Source organism: Onychomys torridus, chromosome 22 (assembly GCF_903995425.1).
Source record: "Onychomys torridus chromosome 22, mOncTor1.1, whole genome shotgun sequence".
In the NCBI taxonomy this organism is placed as follows: domain Eukaryota; kingdom Metazoa; phylum Chordata; class Mammalia; order Rodentia; family Cricetidae; genus Onychomys; species Onychomys torridus.
In genome coordinates this window covers 8,530,156-8,556,287 of record NC_050464.1, presented here as the reverse complement: position 1 = coordinate 8,556,287, position 26,132 = coordinate 8,530,156, and the positions used below count along the sequence as shown (strand labels likewise).

The following is a 26,132-nucleotide window of genomic DNA, read 5'->3' as shown; positions in this document are numbered from 1 at the left end:
TTCTTTAGTTCCCCTCTTCCTAGACCTGGCAATTACTATTCAGATTCCTGATGCTTGCATCTGGTTGCTTTAAAAACTGCATGAGTGAAAAAACAAACTGCATGAGTGGAATCAAAAGGTCTATCTGGGACTAGCTAATTTGATGTCCTCAAAACATATCCATGTTGTATAGCAGAACAGGATGTCTTTCTCAAGGTAGACAGTATCCCATTAGATATATATACCAGCCACTCATCTGTGATGGTCATTCAATAGTTTCTGCTTCATGGTAATGATGGCTAATGCTTCAACAAACATTAAAGAGCGTCGGTTCCTTTCCATAGGCTGTCTTTCCACTCTGTTCCCTTTGAGGTGTAGAAATCTTTAGTTTGATGCTATTCACCTATTTTTTACTTTTGCTGCTTTCTTTTTACTGTCATCTCCAGGAAATCATTACCAAAAAATCCTGTTTTGCTCTCATAGTGTTAAGGTTTCAGATCATTAAATTTAGATCTACAGTCCTGCCGGGGTGGTGGTAGTGTACACCTTTAATCCCAGCTCTTGGGAGGCAGAAGCAGGCAGATTTTAGAGTTCGAGGCCAGCCTGGTCTACAGAGCGAGTTCCAGGACACCTAGGGATACATACAGAAACCCTGTCTTGGAAAACAAAAACCAAAAAAATTGCAATCTAGTACCAATGAGATGGCTCAGTAGAAAGAGGCACTCAGACACAGGCCTAACAGTCTGAGAGTTTTTTTTTTTTTCTTTCAAAAAAAGGGTTAGGGTTAGGGTTAGGGTTAGGGGTTGGAGAGATGGTTAAGAGCACTGACTGCTTTTCCAGATGACCTGGTTCAATTTCTAGGACCCACATGCCAACTTACAACTGTCTGTAACTCTAGTTCCAGGGGACCCGGTGCATATAAAATAAAAATAAATTAAAAAATTTTTCTTTTTTATTTAATAAGTGTGTGTTTTGCCTCCATGTAGAACTCAGGAGAGGGCATCGGATTCCGTGGAACTGAAGTTAAGGACAGCCATCATATAGGTGCTAGGAACCAAACCTGGGTCCTTTGAGAGAGCAGCAGGTGCTTGAAACAGCTGAGCCATCTTTTTAGCTCAAACATCCTCAGTCTGACCTGTATACATGCTTTGTAACATGTGCACACCTGTAAGCACACATGCTAAAATAATAAAATTTCAAAAAATATACAGGCCACTTCAAGTTGATTTTTGTAAATGGTTTAAGGTTAAGAGCCCGATTCATTCTTTTGCATGGGTACACCCAATCTTCTTAGCACCATTTACTGAAGACTATCCCTTCCCCTTGACAAAAACTAACTGATCACAAATGCACAGATTTACTTCTGAGTTCTCTACTATGTTCTATTAGTCTACACATCTGTCCTCATGCTAATACTACAGTTTTAATTACTGTAGTTTTGTAACATGTTTTGAAATTGGAAAATGTGAGACAGCTTTGCTATTTCTCAAGATAGTACATGTGAGGCTCTAGGTTTCACCCCTAGCACTGCAAAAACCCAAAACTAAATCAAAACAAAAACCAAATCAGCTGTGATCAGATAACGATTCCCCTTTCTGGTATGACTGTATTTTTTTTTCCCCCTTAAATGTTTGAGATAGGGCTTCTGGTGTCATGTTGAGTAGAAGTGGAAAGGGCTGGTGTTACACATTGGCTATTGGATGCCTACCCCGCAAAGACTACATATTAAATTTTTGGGTTACTGGAGGTGGAAGATATAGAGCATATGTGTGCAGCTGATATCACAGAAACGACTGTGGAATTCTGTCTCTTCTTGATTCCTAGCTATGAGGTGACTGATTGCTTTTGTTCTGCCACAAGCTTCTGCCATGACATTCTGCCTTGCGCAAGGCCAAACACAACAGAAACACTTAAGAAGAAAGGAGAGTGGGGCAGATGCCAGCCTGTTGCCCAAGGAGTAACAAGATGCCAGCAGACAGGTAATACGATGGCCACTTGGCAACATATAGATTAATAGAAATGGGTTGAGTTAAGTTATAAGAGCTAGCTAACAAGAAGCCTGACCCATAGGCCATACAGTTTGTAAATAATAGAGCCTCTGTGTGTTTACTTTTGACTAAGCAGCTACAGGACTTGGGTGGGAGAGATCTGTCCTGACCTCTGGGCTGGGCAGGACTGGAGAAACTTCCGGCTACAGTGGACAGCTTACCTTGTTCTTTTTTGTTTGTTTGTTTGTTTTTTCGAGACAGGGTTTCTCTGTGTAGCTTTGCGCCTTTCCTGGAACTTGCTTTGGGAACCAGGCCAGCCTTGAACTCAGAGATCCACCTGCCTCTGCCTCCCAAGTGCTGGGATTAAAGGTGTGCGCCACCACTGCCTGGCCTTTACCTTGTTCTTGAGCTCAGCCAAAAACAAAAACAACAACAACAACACACACACACCTTTCCACATATTTGAATTTTCCTGTTTTCTTTCTGCTAGTGATTTCTAGTTTCACTTTATTGTGGTTAGAACAGATACTTTGTATGACAATCTTAAGTCTTAGTACTTGCATTGTGAGCTATCATTCTATCCTGGAGAAAGCATCATGTGTGCTTGCAAAGAGTTCTTTTGCTGTTAACAGGCAGAATGTTCTGCAGTATTTATCTGTTAGGTCCACTTGGTCTATAATGCTGCTGAAGTTTGCTGCTTTTTCAGCCTTCTGTTGGGCTGCTCTATCCGTTATAGATCTTCTACTGTTTGTGTGCTACAATCCATTACTTCCTTCAGTTCTACTAATGTCTGCTTTACATGTCTGGATACATTAACAATGGGTGCATATAGTCAGTCAATTATCTCTTGATATCTATAGGTGATTGGATCCATGCCTCCTGTGTGGTCTGAATGACAGTGCTGCTCCACTGGCTCAGGCATTTCAACACTTGGCTCCCGCAGTGGTGTTGCTTGGGGGAGGTTAGGAGGTGCAGCCTTGCTAGAGGAAGTACATTACTGGGGGTGGCCTTGAGATCATAGTCTTACCCTACACTCCTAGTCTGATCTTTCTGCTTCATGCTTGCTGTTAAAGATGTGATCTGTCAGTTTCCTGTTTCTGCCATCATACTTCTTTGCCATTATGGAATTTTGTCACTCTAAAACCGTAAACCCAAATAAACTCTTCCTTCTATAAGGTACCTTGGTCATGGTGTTCTATCATAGCAATGGAAAAGTAACTAATAACCTCCTTCAATATCCAGACCTGCTGATATTCTAGTCCCTTATATGAAAGTGCAACAGTATTTGCATAACCCATGCACATCCTCCCATACACCTGAAACAGCCTCTTCTACATGACAATACCATTTAGGGAAGAATGATAAAAGGTGTACACATGTTTAAAGCTGAAACCATTTTCCCCTCAAGTATTTTTATCTGTGGCTGGCTGAGTCCATGGCTACAGAGTCCATGGATATGCAGGCTGATCATGTATTTATAACTCTTTTGTCTTCCCAGCGTGCTGACCCTTTTTATCACAATATCACCCCCCCCACACACTTTTGTAGAAGTATGGCCAACCTGCTCTCTTGGTTATCATTTCTAATTAATACCTTTCCTTTTATCTTCAGCCAGTATATATTCACAAACCCAGACTTTTGTAGATAGCATAACCCCAGAGCCTGATTTAAAACCTTCCCAGTTACCCTGCATGTCTTTAGTTCAAGAGTTTATTCCATGCTGCATTTAAAGCATCACCAGTAAAGAGGAACTTTACTGCCACTTATTTTTTTTATCCCTCTCTCCGAGACAGGGTTTCTCTGTGTAGTTTGGGTGCCTGTCATGGATCTCACTCTGTAGTAGACCAGGCCGGCCTCGAACTCAGAGAGATACGCCTGGCTCTGCCTCCTGGCTCCTGCTGCTGTTTTTTGTTGTATAGCTTTTCTGGTCCCTTGTTTCCTGCATTCTTTATGCTTTGATTTTCTTTTTTTTATACCAACACCCCTTTTTTTTGTTTTCTTTTGCATATTCTCTATAGCAGTCTTCTCTGAGCATAATCTTTTAGGCTGATAATAACTTTAACTGTATACATTCTACTTTCTTACATCCACCCCGTCGACTGACTTCACAAATTACAATGTTTTGTTGTTATGAATCCATTAGTAGTTTTGAAGTTTTTTATGTTTGTCTTTCAAACTCTATACTATTTACATATAACCACCATATTACAGAATTCTCCCTAACATACAATGAAGTTTTATACCAATAAGCCCACTGTGAGCTGAAAGTGTATTTGATATACCTAACTTCCAAAACACCAAAGCTTAGCAACACAGTACAATATAGAATGAATGCCTATTGTTTACTTGTGGATTTGTGGCTGACTAGTAACTGTAGCTTGATGTTGCTGCTCAGCATCATATTATAAGAGTATTATCATCATATATTATTAGCCTGACAAAAGATCAAAATTCAAAGTACAGTCTTTTAGGCTCAACAGATGGCTCTGTGAGTTTAAGTGTTAACTTCTAAGTCTGATGACTTCAGTTTGATTCCTGGGTTCCATATAATATAAAGAGAGCCCATTCCCACAAGCTGCCCCAACTTCCACGTGTGCATATAGAAACACAATAGATCCATGTGCACACACAAATAAATGCAAATTTTAATAATTAAAAGAAAATATGGTTACTTAAAAATAGACTAAAATTTTATATGCATTTGTGTTGTTATTTAGTCTTTGTTCCCAAATACTGAGATTACAGGAACACATCTGGTTTCTCCTTCCCCTGCTTTTTTGTATATGTGTGTGCATCTTCATGTATGTGTAAAAGTATACATATGGATGTCAGGCCAACCTTGGGTGTTGTTCCTCAGGAGCCATTTACCTTGGTTTTAAAGGGTCTCTTGCTGGGACTTGGACTCACTGATGAGAGTCAACTTCTGCCTCCCAAGTGCTGACATTGTGGTGTGAGCCACCATACCTGGAACTGAATGCAGGACCTCATACTAATGCAGCAAGTACTTTACTGGTTGTGCTATCTTCCCAAGCCTTGCTTTTTTCTACATTAAAAAAAAAATTTTTACTGGTTTTTATTTTTTTAAAGGCAGTATCTTACTAGGTAGCCTTAGGTGGTCTGGAACTTGCTATGTAGCCTGAAACTCATATTAATCCTCCTGCCTCTGACTCCCGAGTACTGGAATTAAGGGTGTGTGCTCCTCTTCAGTTTCTTTCCACACTTTACGCTACCAGACTTCCTTGTTTGCAAGGTTTCTGCTGAAAATGCCCACTGAATTTTATAGCTATTTCACATAAGAAAAACAGGGGTTCTTACATTGTAGCCCCTGGCTGAACTGGAACTATGTAGATCAGGCTGACCTTTAATTCACAGAGATCTATCTGTTTGCCTCTGCCTCCTGAGTGCTGGTATCAAAGATATGGACGACCATATTTTGTTTGTTCTTTCTCTCTCCCTTTTTAAAAATGTGTATGAACATTTTGCCTGCATTTATGTCTGTGCACTGTGTGTGTATCTGGTGCTCAAGGAGTTTAGAAGGGCATTGGATTACCTAGTATTGGAGTTACAAATAGTTGTGAGCTGCCATGTAGGTGCTGGGAACTGAACACCTTCCCAGTAAATGTTCTTAACTGCTGAGCCCTCTCTCTAGGCTCATTTTTTAAATATTTGTATTTACTTTGTGTGTGTATGTGGGCACATGTGCCACAGCATCATGTGCACAGAGATCAGAGGACAATTTAACTTGCTTTGCTGTATGCGTCTTACCAGACAAGAAGGTCTTCCCGATGCTTTGCCTCTCCCTTACTCAGGATGCAATGCCTGCTCTGACCCAGCTCATGACACCAGCCAATGTCCAGTCTGATGCTACTTCTTGGCTAGAACATTCCTTCACCCTTCACTTGTTTAGTTATGTTTTTATTTGTCTTAGCTCAGGCATCACCTGCTCAAGCGCTCTAGTGCCTGACACACCAGACACCCACAGAAACATCTTACTGTGTTTTCCTATTTCAAGAGGCCAGAACTGTACAGCAACAGCCTGAAGTAGGGACAGCTTACAAAATGGCTACATCAACTTCAAGAATGCATACAGGTTTCACACAAAAATATTAATATTAAAACAATAAAGTAAAGTCTTAGTTCACTAGTACCTTCTTTTTCCAACCTTTACCTTTGAGTTTTTTCACTATCCCCAAAGCAAGGCAACACTCAACTCTTATCATGTAGTTTTATAAAATGGCCAAAAACACATTTGTCTAGATGGAAGGCAATGTCTATTAGCACTTCTAAGTAGTTTATAAATAGTTGGTAAATTTTAAGACATTCTTAAATGAGATCTTGAGTTTTGGAAATGGAATCCCAAAAGTAATCTCATCTCTAACCATGCTAACCATACAAAGCACTGATCATCACCTACTTCATAAAAAGGAACAGGCGAACTGTTTTCATGCATCAGTATGCAGATAGAACATAAACTATCCAGGTCATCAGGATAGTGCAAAGTCCCAAAATTCAAGCAATATGTTAGGAAAAAAAACTGTCTCCCTTACCTTTCGGCAGCGAGGATTTGGGCAGCTGAACCTCTTCACATCACTGTCCAACAGAGCAGGGAAGCTACATGAGGGGCACCTGGAATAAATAAACAGGAAAGGCAGCATCACTCAAGACGGTTAAAGTAGGCTTTGTGAGACTCTGCTACTAAGATGGACTGTTAAGCAAGGCAGACAGTGCATTGTACTCCTTAGTTTTCATTATAACCTAGACTGAGGTTCTTCCTTTCCTTGCACTTACCAGCGAACACAGGCACCATCCCAGACAAGATAGCTATGCCAGACCTTCTGGCCTGATCAAATGCTCCAGCATACTTTGGGGAAATCAGTTGACTTTCAGAACTTACCGGACAAGCTCATCAGCATAGGCTGCAACAACTTCTTCTTCAGCTTTCCGTTCATAATATTTGTACAGAACGGTCTGAGGGAGCACCTTCTCCAGTTCACTGGTTGGGAAGGAACATGTGCAGCTGCCTTCCATGCAGCTGAGTTCTGACTAGAATAAAGTAAGCAGGCAAGAAAAAGTTAACTAAGGATTCAGAATAACAAAAAGCTAAGGAAGTCAAACCCATCTTTCAAGGGAGAAGGGACAGTGGCAAGAACAGATATGGGAATAGCAAAACCAGGAAGCATTAAGTAAGAGCATAAAGGCCTTTCTCGATCCAGCAGCCCAAGCTACATTCTATAAAGGTGGAACACCAATAGTTAAGGTGAAATGGCTCAGTTGGCTAGGAGACAGGTTACAGTGTCTGAAGTAAGCTGTTTCCCTTGCAGGATCTGTAAAGCTGGAGAACCTCTTGGAATGGGAGGGGAGAGATGACAGCTAGTTAAGATGTGGGAAGGGGAAAAAAAAAAACCAAAAAACAAGGGTTGGGGATTTAGCTCAGTGGTAGAGCGCTTGCCTAGCAAGCGCAAGGCCCTGGGTTCGACCCTCAGCTCCAAAAAAAACCAAAGAAGTGGGAAGGGAGTGGTTTGGGCTTCTATTCTGACTTTCTCTGGATGGAAATCAACAGAGACAGTAGAGTTCAAGTGTGGCCCTCATGAAGACCTGAAGCAAAATCTGCTCAGGAATCACAATGTCTCCAACTCCTTCCCACTAAGTTCTAGGATGCTGGGATGGGGGCAATTTCATAGAAAATGCCTTAAGCTGTTATTAGAGGATCACAACATGAAACACTATTTAGGCACTCAAAGTCACCACTAAACGCCTATACACCTGTAGCTCAGATAGCTTCCAAAGAGATCTTAAGAAAGGAAAAGTGGCCGGGCGGTGGTGGCGCACGCCTTTAATCCCAGCACTCGAGTGGCAGAGCCAGGTGGATCTCTGTGAGTTCAAGGCCAGCCTGGGCTACCAAGTGAGTTCCATGAAAGGCACAAAACTACACTTGAAAAACAAAACAAAACAAAACAAACGACAACAAAAACAACAAGAAGAAAGGAAAAGTGCCAGACATCTGATGAACCCTAACAGAAGAAAGGTGGATACCAAAGTGAACACATGAAAATGATCTCACTTAATGTTTCCAATAGTCTCCTAAGCATCTCCCTTTTCCAGGGAAAGGAGCTGAAGCATAATATTTTACTATGTTTTCTGCTTATGTCTTTTCTGATGCAGGAGCCCACATGGCAGCCCTCTTTGGTCTCTTCCAAATTGTGTCAGGATGAGACTATTGTGACCTATAAATCTTTTCATTTTCAATCATGGTTTCCATGGCCCCTATTACTTCCCCAGTGACTAGAACAGTAAGGTTAAAGTTTTCGACCTTTTGTCCTCGGCTCCAGAACAGCTTCAAAACAGCTTCTGAGTGATAAAGTCAAGAGACGATCATTTGTTATAATGTTGGGTACTTTGAGCCTGAGAAAGCAATCTCTCTGACCCTTGCTTGCCTTCTTTCAACTGCTCCTTTTTCCTCTCTGAGGCAGGCCACAGAAACTAGAATTTATCTTCAAGGCCAGTCCAAAAAACTATATACACTACAAATTTGTCTTTTTGTATTGGAGCTGGCCATAAAGCAATTCTCTGACCTTGTTATGTGATAGTATACTGTAAGACCCTTAATTTCAGATGGGGGTCATACTCCACACCTACAGGAACACTACAGAAAGCCCAGGAAGAATCTGAACAGACAGCCTTGTTGAGTTTCTCTAGTCTATCAAAATCTTGTCTAATGCCATTTCATAGAATCTCCATACAAATTTAAAGGGCAGGGTCTGGAGAACTTCTGGACGTTAAACACTGGAGGCTTACAGCAACGGCAACCCCTTGCTTGGATGGTGGTGTATCCTAACTCTTTAGAAACAGAGCTCTATCTAAGAAGCTTGCTCTATCTCCTGACCAGTCTGCTGATCTGGAGCTTTACAACAACCTTTGTAATAAATCTTAAGTATAAGCATTTCTCTGAGTTCTGAGAACTTTATAAAGAGTCAACTAAGCCTAATGATCAGGTCATGAAAACCCCAGTTGGTCGTTCAAGAGAAAGACGTTCCAGAGGCCTTCAACCTGTACAATCTGACACTCTGCAGGCAGGTGGTGTCAACCTGAATTGACTTAAAGTATGTGAAATGGTGACAACTGCAGAACTGAATGCCTGGCTTGCTAGTGGGAAGAGATCCATATGTTCAGGGGCCACGGGAGTGGCCAATGCTTTGAGCACTTAGTGAGAGGGTTTGAGGCTGAGGCTTTTCCTCCTAACCCCAGAGAGTGTTTCTCAGTATTTTTTGATCCTTTAGTTAGGATCTTGATTTTAAAACGGTGTTATTCAGTAATTACTTGTCAATTCAGATTTGTCTCAGGATTAGACTAAAATCACACACTCATAGCATTTGTTCATAGGAATGAACCACAGGAAGTAGAAGATATTGGTATAGTATATGACTGGTGAGACTAAGGGCCATTTAATAGGTTACGTTTGCTGGGCAGTGTAGTGCAGAAGCCTAGCACTTGGGAGGCAGAGGTACAGGCAGAGGCAGAGGCAGATGGATCTCTGTGAGTTCGAGGCCAGTCTGGTCTACAGAGCAAGATCTAGGAAAGGCACAAAGCTACACAGAGAACCCTGGAAAGAAAGAAAGAAAGAAAGAGAGAAAGAGAGAGAGAGAGAGAGAGAGAGAGAGAGAGAGAGAGAGAGGGAGAAAGCAAGCTTTTTGCAGCAGACATGACACAGCTGGTCACAATACAGCGAACAACTGACCCTAGGATGCCCAGCCCCAACGGACACATCTGTAACACAACTCCATCTAAGGTCAAAGGAACATCAGCAGGGGTGGAAAGTTTCTAAGAGACAGATGTGGGCTACAAGATAGCGTCTTCTGTATTTGACAGGGAGACTGTACCCATGAAATCTCCACATAATCAACACAGATAGGGAGAAATCTTAAAAGGTCCCACACTGAAATGAAAAGGTTTAGGTGATTAATGACTGCTGATGGAGGAAGAATCAGTCTTCTCTAGGGATGAACCCCCTAAACACACATATTTAACACTAAAATAACTCAGCAGGTTATATGTTTATTCTCTGTCTCTCTCATATTAAAGAATAAGAGGTGGCTGGGCAGTGGTGGCGCACGCCGATAATCCCAGCACTCGGGAGGCAGAGGCAGGTGGATCTCTGTGAGTTCGAAGCTAGCCTGGTCTACAAAGCGAGTTCCAGGAAAGGCACAAAGCTGCACAGAGAAACCCTGTCTGGAAAAACCAAAACCAAACCAAACAAAAAACAAACAAACAAAAAACCAGTCTTGCGGGTGAAATAAGAGCCCAAAAATGTGAGGAGGATAGGCACAGGAGACATTGGATGGACCAGGGTGTATGTGTGTGATGTAAATACAGTACCTGCATACATGATAATCTTTAAAAATAAAAGGCCACATTCTGGATGATGGTTTTAGTTTCTTTTCTCTCTTCCTCTCTTTACCCTCTCCCTTTTCTCCTTACTCTGTCAGTGCTGGGGATGAAACCCAGGGCCTTACACACTCTATATCTCCAGTCCTTCTATTCCCCCGCCCCCCAAACTTTGAGACAGGGTCTCAAACTAACTTGTTCACACTGGGTTTGAACTTGTGATCCTTCTGCCTCAACCTTCCATGTAGCTGGGATTACAGACCCAAGACGCTTGGCTCACTATTACTTTACTATGGTTGCTGGAAGAGATATAAAACAATACATAGCTCCTCTTTTTTTTGGGGTGGTGGTGGTGTTGAGAACAGGGTCTCTCTGTAGCTTTGGAGCCTGTGCTGGACTCACTCTGTAGACCAGGCTGGCCTCGAACTCACAGAGATCCGCTTGCCTCTGCCTCCGAGTGCTGGGATTAAAGGCGTGCGCCACCACTGCCCAGCTTACATAACTCTTCGTAATGCTGTTTTGTTGGTGTTCAGTGAAATAAACTTTGGACTGAGAAATATGATCTTATACTTATGACTTTTTAAAAAAATTTTGTTTATTTTTATTTTATGTGCATTGGTGTTTTGCCAGGGGTGTCGGATCCCCTAGAACTGGAATTACAGACAGTTGTGAGCTGCTATGTGGGTGCTGGGAATTGAACCTGGGTCCTCTGGAAGAGTAGTCAGTGCTCTTAACCACTGAGCCATCTCTCCAGCCCTACTTACCACTTTTTAAACAAACTATAAAATCATTGAAGTATGTGAAAATATATTAATACACTTTCTTTCATGTGCTCAAATAAACTCAAAATGAGCTCACCCTTTATCTAACACCCTTTAATTTGACTGTGACCAGGAAAGTGAGTGCTGAAGCAGGGGCCCTGTGGAGCTAGACATAGGACATGAAGGAGTCAGGAAACCTATTGTACTCAGAACCAACATGACACAAATCAGGTCATGCACATTATCACCAATCATCAGAATTTTGCTCCCCACACAAGAAGTGCACTTGTTTATAAGCATAGTCATTTTTCATATTTACATGCATAACACACTTCTTACCTTTCCAGACCCGAACACTGCCTCTTGGGCATATCTGATGAGACATTCTTTACAAAACAAGTGAGCATCGGCGCACTGTGTCAGCTCCTCAAATGGAAACTCCCCATAGCAGCAGCGACACTCAATCAGCTGTCCATCCTGCAAGCCAAAGAAGATACATGTAAACTCCCCCATCCCCGATTCAAGAACTGAGGCCTCATCTACAGCCCTACATCCCACATACTTCTATGTACCAGCACACAATGAGGTCAAAACTGACTCCTGGGAGACACCAAATAACAACAAACTTTTTTTGCTATCTAAACCTAGATCTGAAGCTGGATATCATAACAATGTATGTGTAATGACAATACTTAGGACACTGAGAAAAGAGGAACTTGAATTTGAGGCCAACCAGGGTCTTTTTACAGTCCAAGTCTTTTATTTTTTTTTTTGTACATTAGGCCATGAATTCATATGGAATGGGCTCCAGCAGTTCAGGCTCCTTCCCGTTAGTCCTCACAAAGTGTGTGTCTCTGGGTGGAGCAGATTGGCACTTCAGCTGAACCCAGGTGCCCTTCTCTTTGGCTTCCTTTTTCTTTTGGTCATTTTCCTTTACCCACTTCAGGAAGCTATCTCGGCTCTTAGAGTGCTTGTGCTCAATACGCACATTATTTCTCTTGGCAAGAATCTTGCCCTGGACTTGCTTGCTTACAATGATGCCCACGGCATGCTGGGTAATGTCGTACTCTTCCAATTTTGCCATGGTTTTGCCACTTACAAGGCATTCTTTTTTGAACAGTGCCCATTCCCTTGATGTCTACAATATCACCCTTCTTGTAGATTTGCATTAAGTGGCCAAAGGAACAGCTCCATGTTTCCTCAAAAAAAAAAAAAAAAAAAAAAAAAAATAGCCAGTGCCCCTCCTCTTTCCCTTTCTGTTTGTAATTTTGGCGAGTTACTGAAAGATGGCTGCCGTGGCCATGAGCCCAAGAAGCTTTCTAAAGCTGGATTTGTTCCTCTTGTCAAAGACAGGAGTGTGAAGACACCATAAGCCAGCCCTTGCTTATAGTTAAGGGACTGAGGAAAACAAAGTCGCATCCTTAAGTACATACAGAGATGTAATGTCAGTGCTCACCAAGGAGATAGATCAATTCAGCAGCCTGCTTTCAGCCATGCTCAAAAAAGTCACTAAGCAAGTTGTCAGTTATGGCACAGAAACCCCTGGCCCAAGGCTACACACAAGGAATCCGAGTGTAGGGATACAGAATAGTCCCTTCTAGTAACTGCCTAGTGAATTTCTGGTCACGCTCTTTAAGAACGTTATCTATCTCTCTTTTCAGTTCTGTTTTGGTCTTGTATGAAGATAACCTCTTCTAGATGATATAACACTTGAGTGAACTGCAAACTGACAAGTCAATAGGTTACATAGTAAAAGTTTGCTTTCAAAAGCCCAATGAGTATACCCAGAATAAATGAACTTGGTGAGATTTCAAAATACCTTTTGATATTGTTCTTCATTCATTTGCAGGGCAAGCAAAAAGTCTTCATGCTGATGAACAAAAGAGTCAAACATTCAGATACAAATGTAGAAAGACCATAAGCTATTAGCATGGATTTCAATATACTAATACATTATTAACAGTTAACATGGATTAGTAGTTGAAAAAGCTACCAAAGGATAATCTGCAGAGTAAATAAGGGAACAGAAGAACACAAAACATTCTGGAATAGCAAAGAACAGCATAAGCAAACAGGAATCTAAATGGACCAAAAGCAAATTCGATAACATGATTTGCTGGTGAAGCTGGGAAGCCATCAGCACTCTTGTATTGCTGCTGAAGATGTCAAATGGCTGTCTATGAAGGAGGCATGTGGTATGAACTCAACAGTGAAAAAAATCTTTGTGTTTGTTTTTTGAGATAGGATCTCTCTATTTGGTCTTGGCTTTGTTGACCTAAAACTCACTATGTAAACCAGGCTGGACTCAAACTCCTAAAGATCAGCCTGCCTCCCTCCCCTACCTTGAGTGCTGGGATTAATGGCATGAACCACCATGCCTGGCCAAAACTTTTATTTTGAGACAGAGGCTCACTATATAGCCCTGGCTGCCCTAGAACTTGCTATGTAAATCAAACTCATGGAGATCTGCCTGCCCTTGCCTCTCAAGTGCTGGGATTAAAGTTGTATGCCACTTTGTTTAGCTATCAAAGTCGTGTTCAGATATCTCTGTCCCCAAGATGCCCTAAAGCATAAATCTGAACTGATGTATGTACAAACTTATTTACAAACAGCAAAACCCTGGAAACAAGTCTGGACCTTAATCAGACAATGTTATAGCAAAGAGGAAGACCTCTGTGGATGACTGTTACATGGTTGCTAGCATGCACTAAGTGAAACAGCAGAAGCTGAAGAGTATTTCCCTGAGAAATATCTTGATAATGCTATACATGTATCAGAGACAACTTTGTGAAGCCAGTTCTCTCCATACACCTTCACATGGGTTCTGGGAGTCAAACTCAGGCTTTGATTAGCAAGTGTTTTTATTCACTGGGCCATCTTGCTAGCCTTATTTCCTTTTTTTTAAAATAATTTATTTCAGAGGAATGAGGGGAAACTGTGGTTGGTATGTAAAATAAATTTTAATAAAAAAAAAAAAATAGGGGGCTGGAGAGATGGCTCAGTGGTTAAGAGCACTGGCTGTTCTTCCAGAGGTCCTGAGTTAAATTCCCAGCAACCACATTGCGGCTCACAACCATTTGTAATGAGATCTGGCACCCTCTTCTGGCCTGCAGGGACACATGCAGGCAGAATACTGTATACATAATAAATAAATAAATCTTAAAAAAAAAAGAGAGAGAAACAAATAAAATATCCATACATATTTGCTTTCACTTAAAGTAAGTAAAGGTAGACTAAAACAAGTAATAATACAGAGGAAGTGAGAGAAGAATTGGGCTCTCTGGACATTTCTTGACTTAAACTGAAGGGTAGAAGATTATCTCCTCACCTCAAAAAAGGCCATTTCCCTATAAGTCAAATATAAATAAATAGTAGGCACAAATAAACATAACTGTTCATGTTAATGGCATAACCAGACTTATTTCCAGCAACTTTATGGTTCTCATTTGTGTTTTTCTTTTGTAGCAGTCTTGCTATGGTGCTCAGGCTGGCCCTGAGCTTCTGGGGTAAAAAATAATTCCCCTGACTCAGCCTCCCATCTGGGGCTGTAGGTGTGTATCACTGTGATCGAGTGATTCTAAAAATCTTCAAATGTGGTAGGAATCATGTTAAGTCATTAAGTGTCAAGATTTTCCGTCCGTCCGTCTGTCTGTCTGTCTGTCTGTCTGTCTCTCTCTCTCTCTCTCTCTCACACACACACACACACACACACACCATAAAACGAAGGCAATAATAAAACCTGTACATTGAATTCTAATCAGAAATCTCAGCATGAATTTCCCAATAAAGAAAGTAAAGCACTTTGGAGAAATTTTCAGGTCTAGGCCTGTGCTGGATAGTTTTGTGTCAACTTGACAAAGGCTAAAGTCATTTGAGAGGAGGTGACCTCAATTGAGAAAATGCTTCCATATGATCTGGCTGTCAGCAAGCCTGAGGGTATTTTCTTAATTAGTGATTAGATGAAGGGCTCAACCCATTGTGGGTGATGCCATCCCTAGGCTGGTGGCCCTGGGTTCTATAAGAAAAGAGGATGAGCAAGCCATGATGAGCAAGCTGGTAAGTGGCACCCCTCCACGACCTGTGTATCAGCTCCAACCTCCAGGTTTTTTTCCCTAATTGAGTTCCTGTCTTGACTTCCTTAGATGATACAGTAAATACCAAATAAACCCCTTCTTCTCCATGGTATTTTATCACGGCAATAGAAACCCTAACTAAAACAAGGCCAGGGAGACTAGAGCTCTTTAACATGCCAGAGCAAGGATGTGGTCAGAGACTACCAGGTCAGGACAAAGGGGCTGCCATTGGCCAGAGGATAACTTGGATGTAAGGTTAAAAATGACTACAAGTAACAGATTAGATATCTAGATATTTAGATGATTAGACAATCCATCTAAATCATTTTCAGATGAGCTCTGTGTTGATTTAAAAAAAAAATTTAATTCAATTTTATGTGTATGGGGTGTTTTTCCTACAAGCATGTCTGTGTACCATGTGTGTGCCTGGTGCCCAGAGGGCCAGAGGAAGGCATCAGATCCCCTGGGAATGGAGTTACAGACAGTTGGAGCCACCATATGGGTGCTGGGAATTAAGTCTAAGTCCTCTGAGAGAACAGCCAGTGCTCTTAATCTCTGAGCTATCTCTGCAACCCTCCATGGTGGTATTAATAAATGTGACTGTGGTGGATGGATCAAGATGAAAACTTTCTTCAAATTCTAATGTTTGCTTGAGATGTGGAATTTTTATCCATATATACAAACTATCACTTCATTTTGAGACAGTGTCTACCCAATATGAATATTGATTAATCAATAATTTCCCAGTTATTTTCTTTAAAGTAAAAATGGTATTCTGAGTAGTAAAGAAATAATAAGGGGGTGGGGTGGGGGAGAAAGAATGCTGATTCAGTTGTTCTCAACTCAGTTGACAAGGGCCTCTCCTCGGGATCAGTTCTTATGTCCAGATGCTGGCATCATTTCTTCTTTTTTTGGTTTTTCAAAATAGGGTTTCTCTGTGTAACAGCCCTGGCTTTCTTGAGACTCTCTTAGTAGACCAGGCTGGCCTTGAACTCACAGAGAGAGATACACCTGCCTTTGCCTCCTGAGTGCTGGAACTGAAGGCATGAGCCACCATGCCTGGTGCATTTTTTGTTGCACAGAATTACTTCAAAATTTAAAGAAAAAACAAAACAAAACAACAACACTAACTTTGACTGCTTTACCAAAGATATGCCCATGTGAAAGTAGTTTTTCTTTTTACTGTTTCTTGGAGACAGGATCTTAGTATACAGCTCAGGATGGCTTTGTACTTGTGATCCCTCTGCCTTTGTCTCCCATGTGCTAGGACTGCAGGTGTAAGCCCCACACCCGACTAATATCGGCATATTCAATTATTTTCTTGGTGGTCTGGGAACCAAACACAGGACTACCTCACACATGCTAAGTCAAATGCTCCCCCATTCAGCCACATCCTTGGCTCTCTCTCACTAAGTTGTGTAGGGTAGCCTTGAACTTTTTATTAATCCTTTGGCCTCAGTCTCCAGGGTAGCTGGGATTACAACACCACACATAGATAAGACTGGCATCTTAAAACATGAGTGCAGGGAGACTGCTAAGTCACCACTGCTTTTTTTCTATTGCTAAAAACTTTAACACATTAAAAAAATAAATAAAAAGCAAATTCTATCTATCCTTGTAAGAAATATGACCTCAGTGGGACATGGTGGTATACACCTTTAATCCTAGGGAGAGGGAAGTTTATCTCTATGAGTTCAAAGCCAGCCTCATCTACATAAAGAGTTCCAGTACAGGCAGGACTACATAGGGAGACCCTGTCTCAGAAACAAAACAAAACAAAAAAATCAAAACAAACAAAAATCCCCAAAACAAAACTAAACAAACAAACAAACAAAAATGTGACTTCATAAGCTTGGGTCTCTGTGAATTCAGAACCTGGTACCACCAGAGCCTAGATTTTTATTAAATAATTAATGTATGTGTATTCTAATTGAATTGAATGTTTAATAATACTTGGGAAAGTTATAGAGCTAAATGAGATTCATCTTTGTTTTTTTCTTCACCATTTGTAGCTGAAGGGAGTGAAAGACATATCTGACATGTCATGGTACACATGTCCCCACAAACATACACATGTCCAGTAAATAAATGCAATTAAAAAAAAAAAAAAAAAGTAAAAAAAAGGGGGTTGGGGATTTAGCTCAGTGGTAGAGCGATTGCCTAGCAAGTACAAGGCCCTGGGTTCGGTCCTCAGCTCTGAGGAAAAAAAAAAGTTAAAAAAAAAAAAAAAAAAAAAACACACCCAAAAAACTAATCTCTAATATCAATCTGATTCATGAAACCATGAAGTTGGACAGTATCATTACAAAATATAATTTTGTTTTCTGTTAAAAACCTTTGCTGTGCTGAAAATAAACCTGAAGAGAAGAAACTCACTACCTAAGAAAAGATGCCTGCTTCATGAAGTAATAAAACTTGCTTCATTCCATAAAAAAGCAAACAAAATAAATAACTAGCTGGTCAAAAATATAGTGAGAAGGGAACAAACAAAACAAAACAAAAACTTAAAAACAAAAACTTTGTTGTGAGCTGGGTGTAATGGTGCAGGTCTGTTACCTAAGGAGGTAGAGTAATGGGGGTGGAGGATTTTCTAGAGTTCAATACCAGTATGGACCACATATTTAGTACCAGGACAGACTGGTTTACAGTGTGACCTTGTCTCAAAAACACAAAAACCTAAAAGCAAACTAAATTTTATCATGTAATCAATTTAAAAAAGGGAAAATTTGGGCTGGATATTGTAGCTCAGTGGCAGAATGCTAACTGCTGGCTTAATCCCCAGAACGGGGGAATAAACAAACCCTCCAATTCAAGATTCAGTGCTAGACTTAGAGGATTGAACAATCGTACTTTTCTTGAAAAGGGAGTGCGTGTGTGATATTCATTATGGAACCCAAGCTGGGCTATATCCCTAGCATCCAAAGGAACTCTTAAAAGCCAGCCATGTACCACATCCTAATGGGGAGCAAACTGGAACTTCAGCACCACATTCTAAGATCAGAACCCAGCTTCTTACCTCTGCCATCTCTTTGATTTTCTGCTCATAGAATTCCTGCTCTTGTTGCACAGCTGGAAGGAGGGCCTGCTGGTCATAAGATCTACAATGTCGACGCTTGTTTTCCAGAAAGAACATCCTCTTTTCTATTTTTACGTTACCTAGAAGATGTAACAAAGTGAAATCACATGGACAACTGTTCACTAGGAATATAGGCCAAACTATTCTGTTTTCTACAACTTAGCACTACCCCACCAGCCCTGTGGCAGGACACTATGGCTTCCCACAATTCATCTTGCAGTTGAGACCTTGTGCCTTATGCTTAATCTGTGGTTAAGGCTTTTGTCCTTTCTCACTTTTTTCTTTGTGAGCACCAACTGCAAAGCCTCTCCTACTCTGACAGCACTGAACTAGGTGAGCATACAGTTTATTTTTATTTATTTATATATATTTTTTCATGTTCATTGGTGTTTTGCCAGCATGAGAGGGTCAGAAGCCCTGGAATGGGAGTTACAGTTGTAAGCTGCCATGTGGGTGCTGGGAACTGAATCCAGGTTTTCTGGAGGAGCAGTCAGCACTCTTAACCTCTGAGCCATCTCTCCAGCCCCAGAGGATACAGCTTACTACCCATTTAAGAACTGTGTCTTTACAGTTCTGAACTGTTACAGATATAGCTAGAATGCTCTGTGTTTTTTTTACTGGTCAATCTGCCAGTCAGACCTGAGCTTACAGGAAAAAGTTAGGACATGCTTACATTAAGCTCTAGAAAATAACTGCAGGTTTCCCAAAATGGTCTTTCCAATATATAACCCCCACCCAACAGCAATGTATGGGTTCCATTTGCTTCAGATCCTTGTTCACATCCAATATAACCAGATGTTTCTTTCAGTCACCGTGGCAAGATCCAAACATACTTACTTTATGCATGCTGAACTTTTTTCTTTTTTTTCCAAGACAGGGTTTCTGTATAGCTCTGGCTGTCCTGCAACTCACTTGGTGGACCTGGCTAGTCTGGAACTCACAGAGATCCACCTGTCTCTGCCTCCCAAGTGCTGGCATTAAAGGCATGTGCCACTACCACCTGACTATATGTTAAACTTTTAATAGTGAAAATCTTCAACTACTTAGACTATCTAAAAGAGCAGCACCTGCACTCATCAAAATCACACACAGAATGAAAGTCAGAAAAAGTAGCCTGTTCAGGCATTGTTTTCTCCTGTTAATTTGCCCAGAAAATGATTACATCTAGATATTCAATTACTACTGGCTTATTCTTGACAATCTTTTAATTTTAACAGTATTTATTGTCTGGTTCCTCATTTATTTACCCCTTTTCTCTTATTCTTAAGCTTTTAAAAATGTAAACTTCTGCAGAGGTGGTGGTGCACATCTTTAATCTCAGCACTCAGGAGGCAGAGGCAGGCAGATCTCTGTGTAGCCTGGTCTACACAGCTAGTTCTAGGACAGCCAGGGATACACAGAAAAACAAACTAACAAACAAATGTAAACTTCTGTTTGAAAAACCAGTCTTTTGCTTTAGGGATAGTGAAGCATAGTGCTAAGAATCAGCTGTGAAGTTAGATCACCAGGATTGGAATTATAGCTCATCTACTCGTAGATGAAATGGCAAGGTACTCAGCCCTTTCACACTAAGTGTTTTTTTTTTTTTGTTTGTTTGTTTTTTGTTTTCTCTTTCTTTTCAGCCATATGACCTGCAGCTGTGGCAAGAAGTTTCATGAAGTGTATTTTGTCATGATATAAAAAAGAGCTTTGTAAAAGACAAAGCTGGCCAACAAGGGGGTAAAACATATTGCAAGGAACATGCTCTCTACTTCTGAGCACCAGAAACAACAGCCTTCTGACTACATCTTGGGATGACAGAGACTGCATTAGTTTAGCTGAGTGAGAGACACCTACATCATAACCAGAGACCAGTGAGACTGCCACAAAGGCACTGCTCCACAGACTGCTGAGGGACCTGACTGCTGAGTCACAGCCTCAGAGAATGAGAGCTAGAATGAAGAATTCATAAACCCAAAACTTTTCTCATTTTTATTTAGACATACTTGGAATGAAGCTTTAGAAACACACATGCAACAAAAGAGAAACAGAAGGCAACTTGACTATTTGTGATGTGGCTAAAGAGCAGTGAGTTCCTCTGTTGGTACAATCAAATCACATGGATGTTATAAAATTCTGCAGTCTATGGGTGAGGGGGGTTCAGACCCCAGGTGATTTCTTTGAAAGACTTACTGCAGTTATTCCAATGGGAATAAAGAAATTTTATAAAAATCTGCTACCAGCGATGCTATCAGGTACAAAACTGGCTCTCTATAGCAATTAATCATGAAGTGATGAGTGAGTACGGTTGGTACAACTATATAGCCAATTCTGACATCTCAAGAACAGTGTTATCTATGATAAGCATCATTTCCAGTTAGTCCACACACAAAGTTCTCTACTGCACAGCATTTTCCTGTTATAACGTACCTAAGGAAAGAGGAAGCCAACAACTGCAGCTACTGTCTATACTGTCTATACGCTTGTCCAAACGGCCCTATTCAGTTACTCTTGCACTTATTGGGCCATTGTAAACAGCAAATACACTGTGCCTCCTCACTTCAGTGGCCTCACAAAAAGGTACCAAATTACAACTTTACATGGTATCGCCGACGCTCAGCTTCCCATTACCTTGTTCAAATTTGAAATCTATGAAAGAATACTGATTCATTTCTTTCCTCTTTTTCCGTTTTCCACTGGCTTCAGGTGATAGCTCCTGCCATTTTTTAATAGCATCAGAAAAGGCCTAAAAATTGAGAAAAGGAAAGGTTACCATCATAAATGTAAAGAACAAATAAAAGAAGGCAATCTTTGAATCTCATCTTCCCTGACAATGCCAGCTCTGCCCAGTGTGACTACAAAATGCTTTCTAACAGGTTAAAAAGCAACATAAAGAAATGAAAGCTATTTGTGCATGCTAAGTTATATGAATACTCGTAAGCAGTGCCTCAGCCTACACAGTGTTTTTGGTAGCAGTCCTTCACTAGCCCACACTGATTCCTTCCCTAGTACACCGAGGCTCTTTACTATATGCTGCAGTCTGAAATCCTTAAGCCAGCGTCTATCATTTTCCTTCCAACTCCAGCTTCTTCATCATTTCTTAGATGTTTCCAATCAGCACTTAAAAAGATCTCATTCCCCTTTCTGCTCTTAGCCTCATCCCTCTTCACCTCTTGATGCCGTTTCACCCTCTTCCCTCCCATGGGAATGAACAAAACTCAGAGGCCATGCTTCTGACCCAACTTCTATTCAGTGAATATACTAATGGAAGGGTCAAGCACACCCCTCCACTTTAGTCCTCATCTCCCTGACCTCCCTGGCAGTGTACATGTGCTAAAGCACTCACTTACTCTTCCTCATTCCTCTGCTAGCCCATCCCTATTGTGTGAGTCCTCTTTACCAGATGGATACTCTTAGATATCACAATGCCCTCTGTAAACCAGTAACTCTCAAAAATCTCATCTCTAGTCATTTCCTTAATCTTTTCTGTCCATTCAACCACCTAATAAAAAGGCTACTTCACAAATACTACTCATTAGAGTGGCATCTGATTCTTTCCCTGCAAGCCAGTTCTTTTCCATTTTCCTCCCTCCAACAGACAATACTACAGTCTTCTTCCATGCCTCCTGTTATGTCCTCTGTAAACATACTGTATTTTTCCTTTCAGAGTACATCTCAGTCATTAACAACATAATTATTTGTTTGCTTCACTGCTTCAAGTCATTTCCTCCACCAGACTGTGAGCCTCTGGAGGACAGAGAATGTTGCATAGCTCATGCACACCCTTGGCAACCTGCAGTTTGTATGTACCACTTATGTGGAGATAAACCAACAGGAGATGTCCGTGCCATAGGCTAAAATGCACATTTAGAATCTGTTCATCTTGGGGGAAGAACAACATACTCATGTTGATGTATCAAAAGAAAAACAAGTACTTTAGCTGACAGAGAGAAGGGGCACCTTCCACTTTACTCTACTTCTACCTCTTCTGTAGGACTTTCCAAGAGCTGAAAGCAAGGAAAGGGCTAGCTCAAGTTAAACTCCAAGAAGGCTAGATTTGCAGACAGTGCAGTCTAGGAACTGCAGTTCCCCTCTTTGACAATGTCAACTCATTTTCAGACAGAAACCCCACCAAAGCCTGCTAAGGGCAACACCCATTATGCTACCTTTCTGATCTCCTTCGGCTGTGGAACTTCCCATTTCCTCTTTCTGGAATTCCCAAACCCTTAAAGTCACATCTTAGTACTCAGCTACAAGAATATTATATTATGATTTATCAACTTTGGACTATAAAGATGACTCAGTAGTAAAGAGCAATGGCTATTCTTACAGAAGACCTGGGTCTGACTCACAGCACTAATATGGTGGCTCACAACTAACTGTCTGTAACTCCAGGGAATCTGACACATTTTTCTAGCCTCCTCTGGCACCAGGCACACATGTGGTGCAAAGATATATATGCAGGCAAAACACTCATGCACACTTTTTCCTTTTTCTTTTGGTTTTTCAGGATAGGATTTCTTTGTTGTACCCCTGGCTGTCCTGGAACTAGCTCTGTAGACCAAGCAGGCCTGAACTCAGAGATCTGCCTGCCTCTGTCTCACAAGTGCTAGGATTAAAAGTGTGTGCCACCACGACCCAGCTTTTACACAATTAAAAAAAAAAAAAAAAAAAAGGTTCGGGGCTGGAGAGATGGCTCAGCAGTTAAGCTGCTCTTCCAGAGGTCTTGAGTTCAATTCCCAGCACCCACATGGAGGCTCACAACCATCTCTAGTGGGATCTGATGCCCTCTTCTGGTATAAAGTCAACAGAGCACACACATATATATATAAAATAAATAATATTAAAAAAAAAAAAAAAAAGCTGGGTGGTGGTGGCGGCACACGCCTATAATCCCAGCACTCGGGAGGCAGAAGCAGGTGGATCTCTATGAGTTCAAGAACAGCCTGGTCTACAAAGTGAGTTCCAGGACAGCCTCAAAAGCTACAGAGAAACCCTGTCTCGAAAAAACCAAAAGATTCACTGGGCAGTGGTGGTGCCTGCTTTTAATCCCAGCACTTAGGAAGCAGAGGCAGGTGGCTCTCAGTGAGTTCAAGGCCATCCTTGTCTACATAGTGAATTTCAGGACAGCCAGGGATACACAGAGAAATCCTGTCTCAAAAAACCAAAAACAAACAAATAAAGATTCATTAACTTTACCCAAAGCTAAACACTCCACCTTTGAAGTAGAGCTATTTGCTAAAATTCTGACCATAATGACATTTTGCAAGTGAGGCCATTAAAGCAAAGGTGCTATTGGAAGGTGAGCTCAGAGCTCCTGAATGGTGGTGCACTGGCTTGGTGGCTTCTAACAAGGGGAAGAAGAGGCTCTCTAGACTGGAGCCCTAGAGGGGCTGTTATTTCATTAGGTGGGAAAGTCCCACTTAAAATGAACATTTAGTACTAGTCAGGAAACTGTATCTTTTAAAATGTCGTATATAATTTAGTCTCCAAGTTCTCACTTTAACAGTTGTATTAGTAATCAGCATTTCTATTACAGTTGGCCAAATACCTGATTATGGAGACCAGATATAATCAGATTACGGAGTAGGAGTAAGAATGCCTTGGGACCTGTGTCTATACACTTAGGCACTGAGGTTACTTTCTTGCCTCTTAGCCATCTGTATCATGGCTGTGGTGAAAACATCTTTCCATCAAGGCTCTGCTCTAGTGACCTCTCAGCTCTCCCAGCTCTCTTATTTACCTTTAGAGCAGTTAGCACACTGTGTCCCCAAACAGACTAAAAGCTCTTTAGAAGGAAGCTACTCTGTGTCCTAGTTTTCTTTCTTTATTCTTGTTCTTTTTAATAGTGCTGGGGATGGAACATAGGACCTGTGCATGTCAGGCCTAGACATTCAGTTTCCCACTGAGCTCCGCTCTTAACCCTACTTTGTGTTCTACTGATCCCCAGATCTTCAGGGTCAGCCTAGGTGCACACTAGGAAGTAAGGAATCAAAAAGATCTGCCTAGGAGCTCAAAAATAATGTTCTTTTACCTACTGTCTAATCTTTTCTCTGAGTTTATTTACAATTTTAAATTGAACAGCCACTCACTTCATAGTTATAAGTCAGGCATACAGTCAGTCTGATAAGGCTTTTAAGACATCAAAAATAATGGCCAAAGTTACCTTAAGGGATATCTAGAAGCTAAAAAGCTACCAAGAGGCTTGCTTGGTGGTGTACAACTGTATTCAGGCTAGATGAGGCTACATAGCAAGTCCCTGTCTCAGAAGAGAGAGAGAGTGAGCAATAGCACAACAGGCATGTTGATGCCTTAAATAGGGGACAGGAAAGCACTGAAGCCTGGTAGAGACGATGGGTAAAGGTGGAAACATGCCACTCACACAGAAGCCAAGATGACTGCTAAAGTTACATGGCAGTAGAAAATTTGGAAGCCTGGGGAGTGGACACATGGAGAGAGACCAAGTTAGAGAACAGATTAAAAGACGGCCTGCTCCATTAGAGGCCTTAAATGTTCCTTTCATATTTCCAGCGCATAGGCTAGGGCAGGCGATGAACAGCCTCAATGAGATAGTCACATCTACAGAATAACTGAGAAAAAAGCTGAAGAGGGAATCAATTTCCAAGCTGGTGAAGCTCACAGGCCTGAGAATGCAAATCAAGAAGACAGTCATCCTAGTCAATCTTGGTTGGATCTGGAATCAACTAAAAGAAAAGCCTCTGGGAAGATGTAAGTGTAAGGGTAAGAAATTCCTATGAAATTAACTGAGAGGAGAAGACCCTTACCCAGAGTGGGCAACACCTTCCAGCAATGGCCCAGATATAAGGAGGTCCAAAGGAAAAGCTACTGCTTTTTGCTTTCTTGCCTCTGCCTCTTGCTGAAGAGTACATCTAGCCTAATGCTGCTACCATCACCACCATCCTTAATTTTAACTACAACCCCCCCTTAAACTCAAGAAAGAAAACATAGTAAAGCATACATTATTTGTCCTAATAACAAATATATTCCCAAACTGAAGTCTTAATAAATAAAATCCTGAAGCCAGCAATATGATGCACGCTTTTAATCCCAGTACTCCGGAGGCAGAGGCAGGTGGATTTCCCTGAGTTCAAGGCCAGCCTGGTCTACAGAGGGAGTTCCAGGACAGCCAAGGCTACAAAGAAACCTTGTTTCAAAAAACAAACAAACAAAAACAATGCTGGTTAAAAAAATTAAAACAAAACAAAACAACAACAAAAACCTAGAGATTTGTCAAAAAGTATATGTACCAAAAAGGGTATGTAAACCAGGTTTAATCCCAGCACTGCCAAGTCAGTGGTAGGCAGATCTGTTTGAAGCCAGCCTGGTCTACAAAGCAAATTTCAGACCAATCAGAACCACACAGTGAGACCTCTTCTTTCCCAAGTAGGGTGAAGTGGTACATTCCTTTAATCCCACCATTTGGGAGGTAGAAGCAGGGGGATCAAAACTAGTTGGTCTATACAAGTTCCAAGCCACACAGTGATACTGTCTAAAAAAAAAAAAAAAGAATGTGTAAGACCTCCTTCTCACCATGAGAGAACAACAACCCACTCCGTTAAGCATAAGCCTATGCTCAAATCATGAAGGTAAAAACAGACCAAAGAGCTGAGTTGTCTCAAGAGGACAGAAGCCTTCAGCTTGTCACTTTAAAACTGCATAGTCAGCCAGGCAGTGGTAGCAGGCTGATCTGTGAGTTTGAGGCCAGTCTTGTCAACAGAGTGAGTTCCAGGACAGCCAGGGCTACATGGAGAAACCTGGTACTCAGCTGCAAGGACTTATTTTTATGTTATGTGTATGGGTGCTCTGCCCACATGTATGTCTGTGCACCACATAATACAGTGCCCTCAAAGGCCAGAGAGGGTGTTAGATCCCT

General features: G+C 41.3%; 1 protein-coding gene across 4 annotated transcripts in view; it reads right to left on the bottom strand.

Moving 5' to 3' along the window:
- Rnf216 (ring finger protein 216) overlaps window positions 1-26,132 on the bottom strand; it is a 136,220-nt gene that overhangs the window by 80,732 nt on the left and 29,356 nt on the right. For all 4 annotated transcript variants that reach the window (XM_036172146.1, XM_036172149.1, XM_036172148.1 and 1 more), the window contains 6 exons: window positions 20,870-20,984; window positions 18,200-18,339; window positions 12,930-12,980; window positions 11,450-11,587; window positions 6,862-7,010; window positions 6,515-6,593 (listed from right to left, as the gene is read on the bottom strand). In XM_036172146.1, coding sequence (XP_036028039.1) covers window positions 6,515-6,593; window positions 6,862-7,010; window positions 11,450-11,587; window positions 12,930-12,980; window positions 18,200-18,339; window positions 20,870-20,984 — 672 coding nt within the window. The remainder of the gene's footprint in view (window positions 1-6,514; window positions 6,594-6,861; window positions 7,011-11,449; window positions 11,588-12,929; window positions 12,981-18,199; window positions 18,340-20,869; window positions 20,985-26,132) is intronic.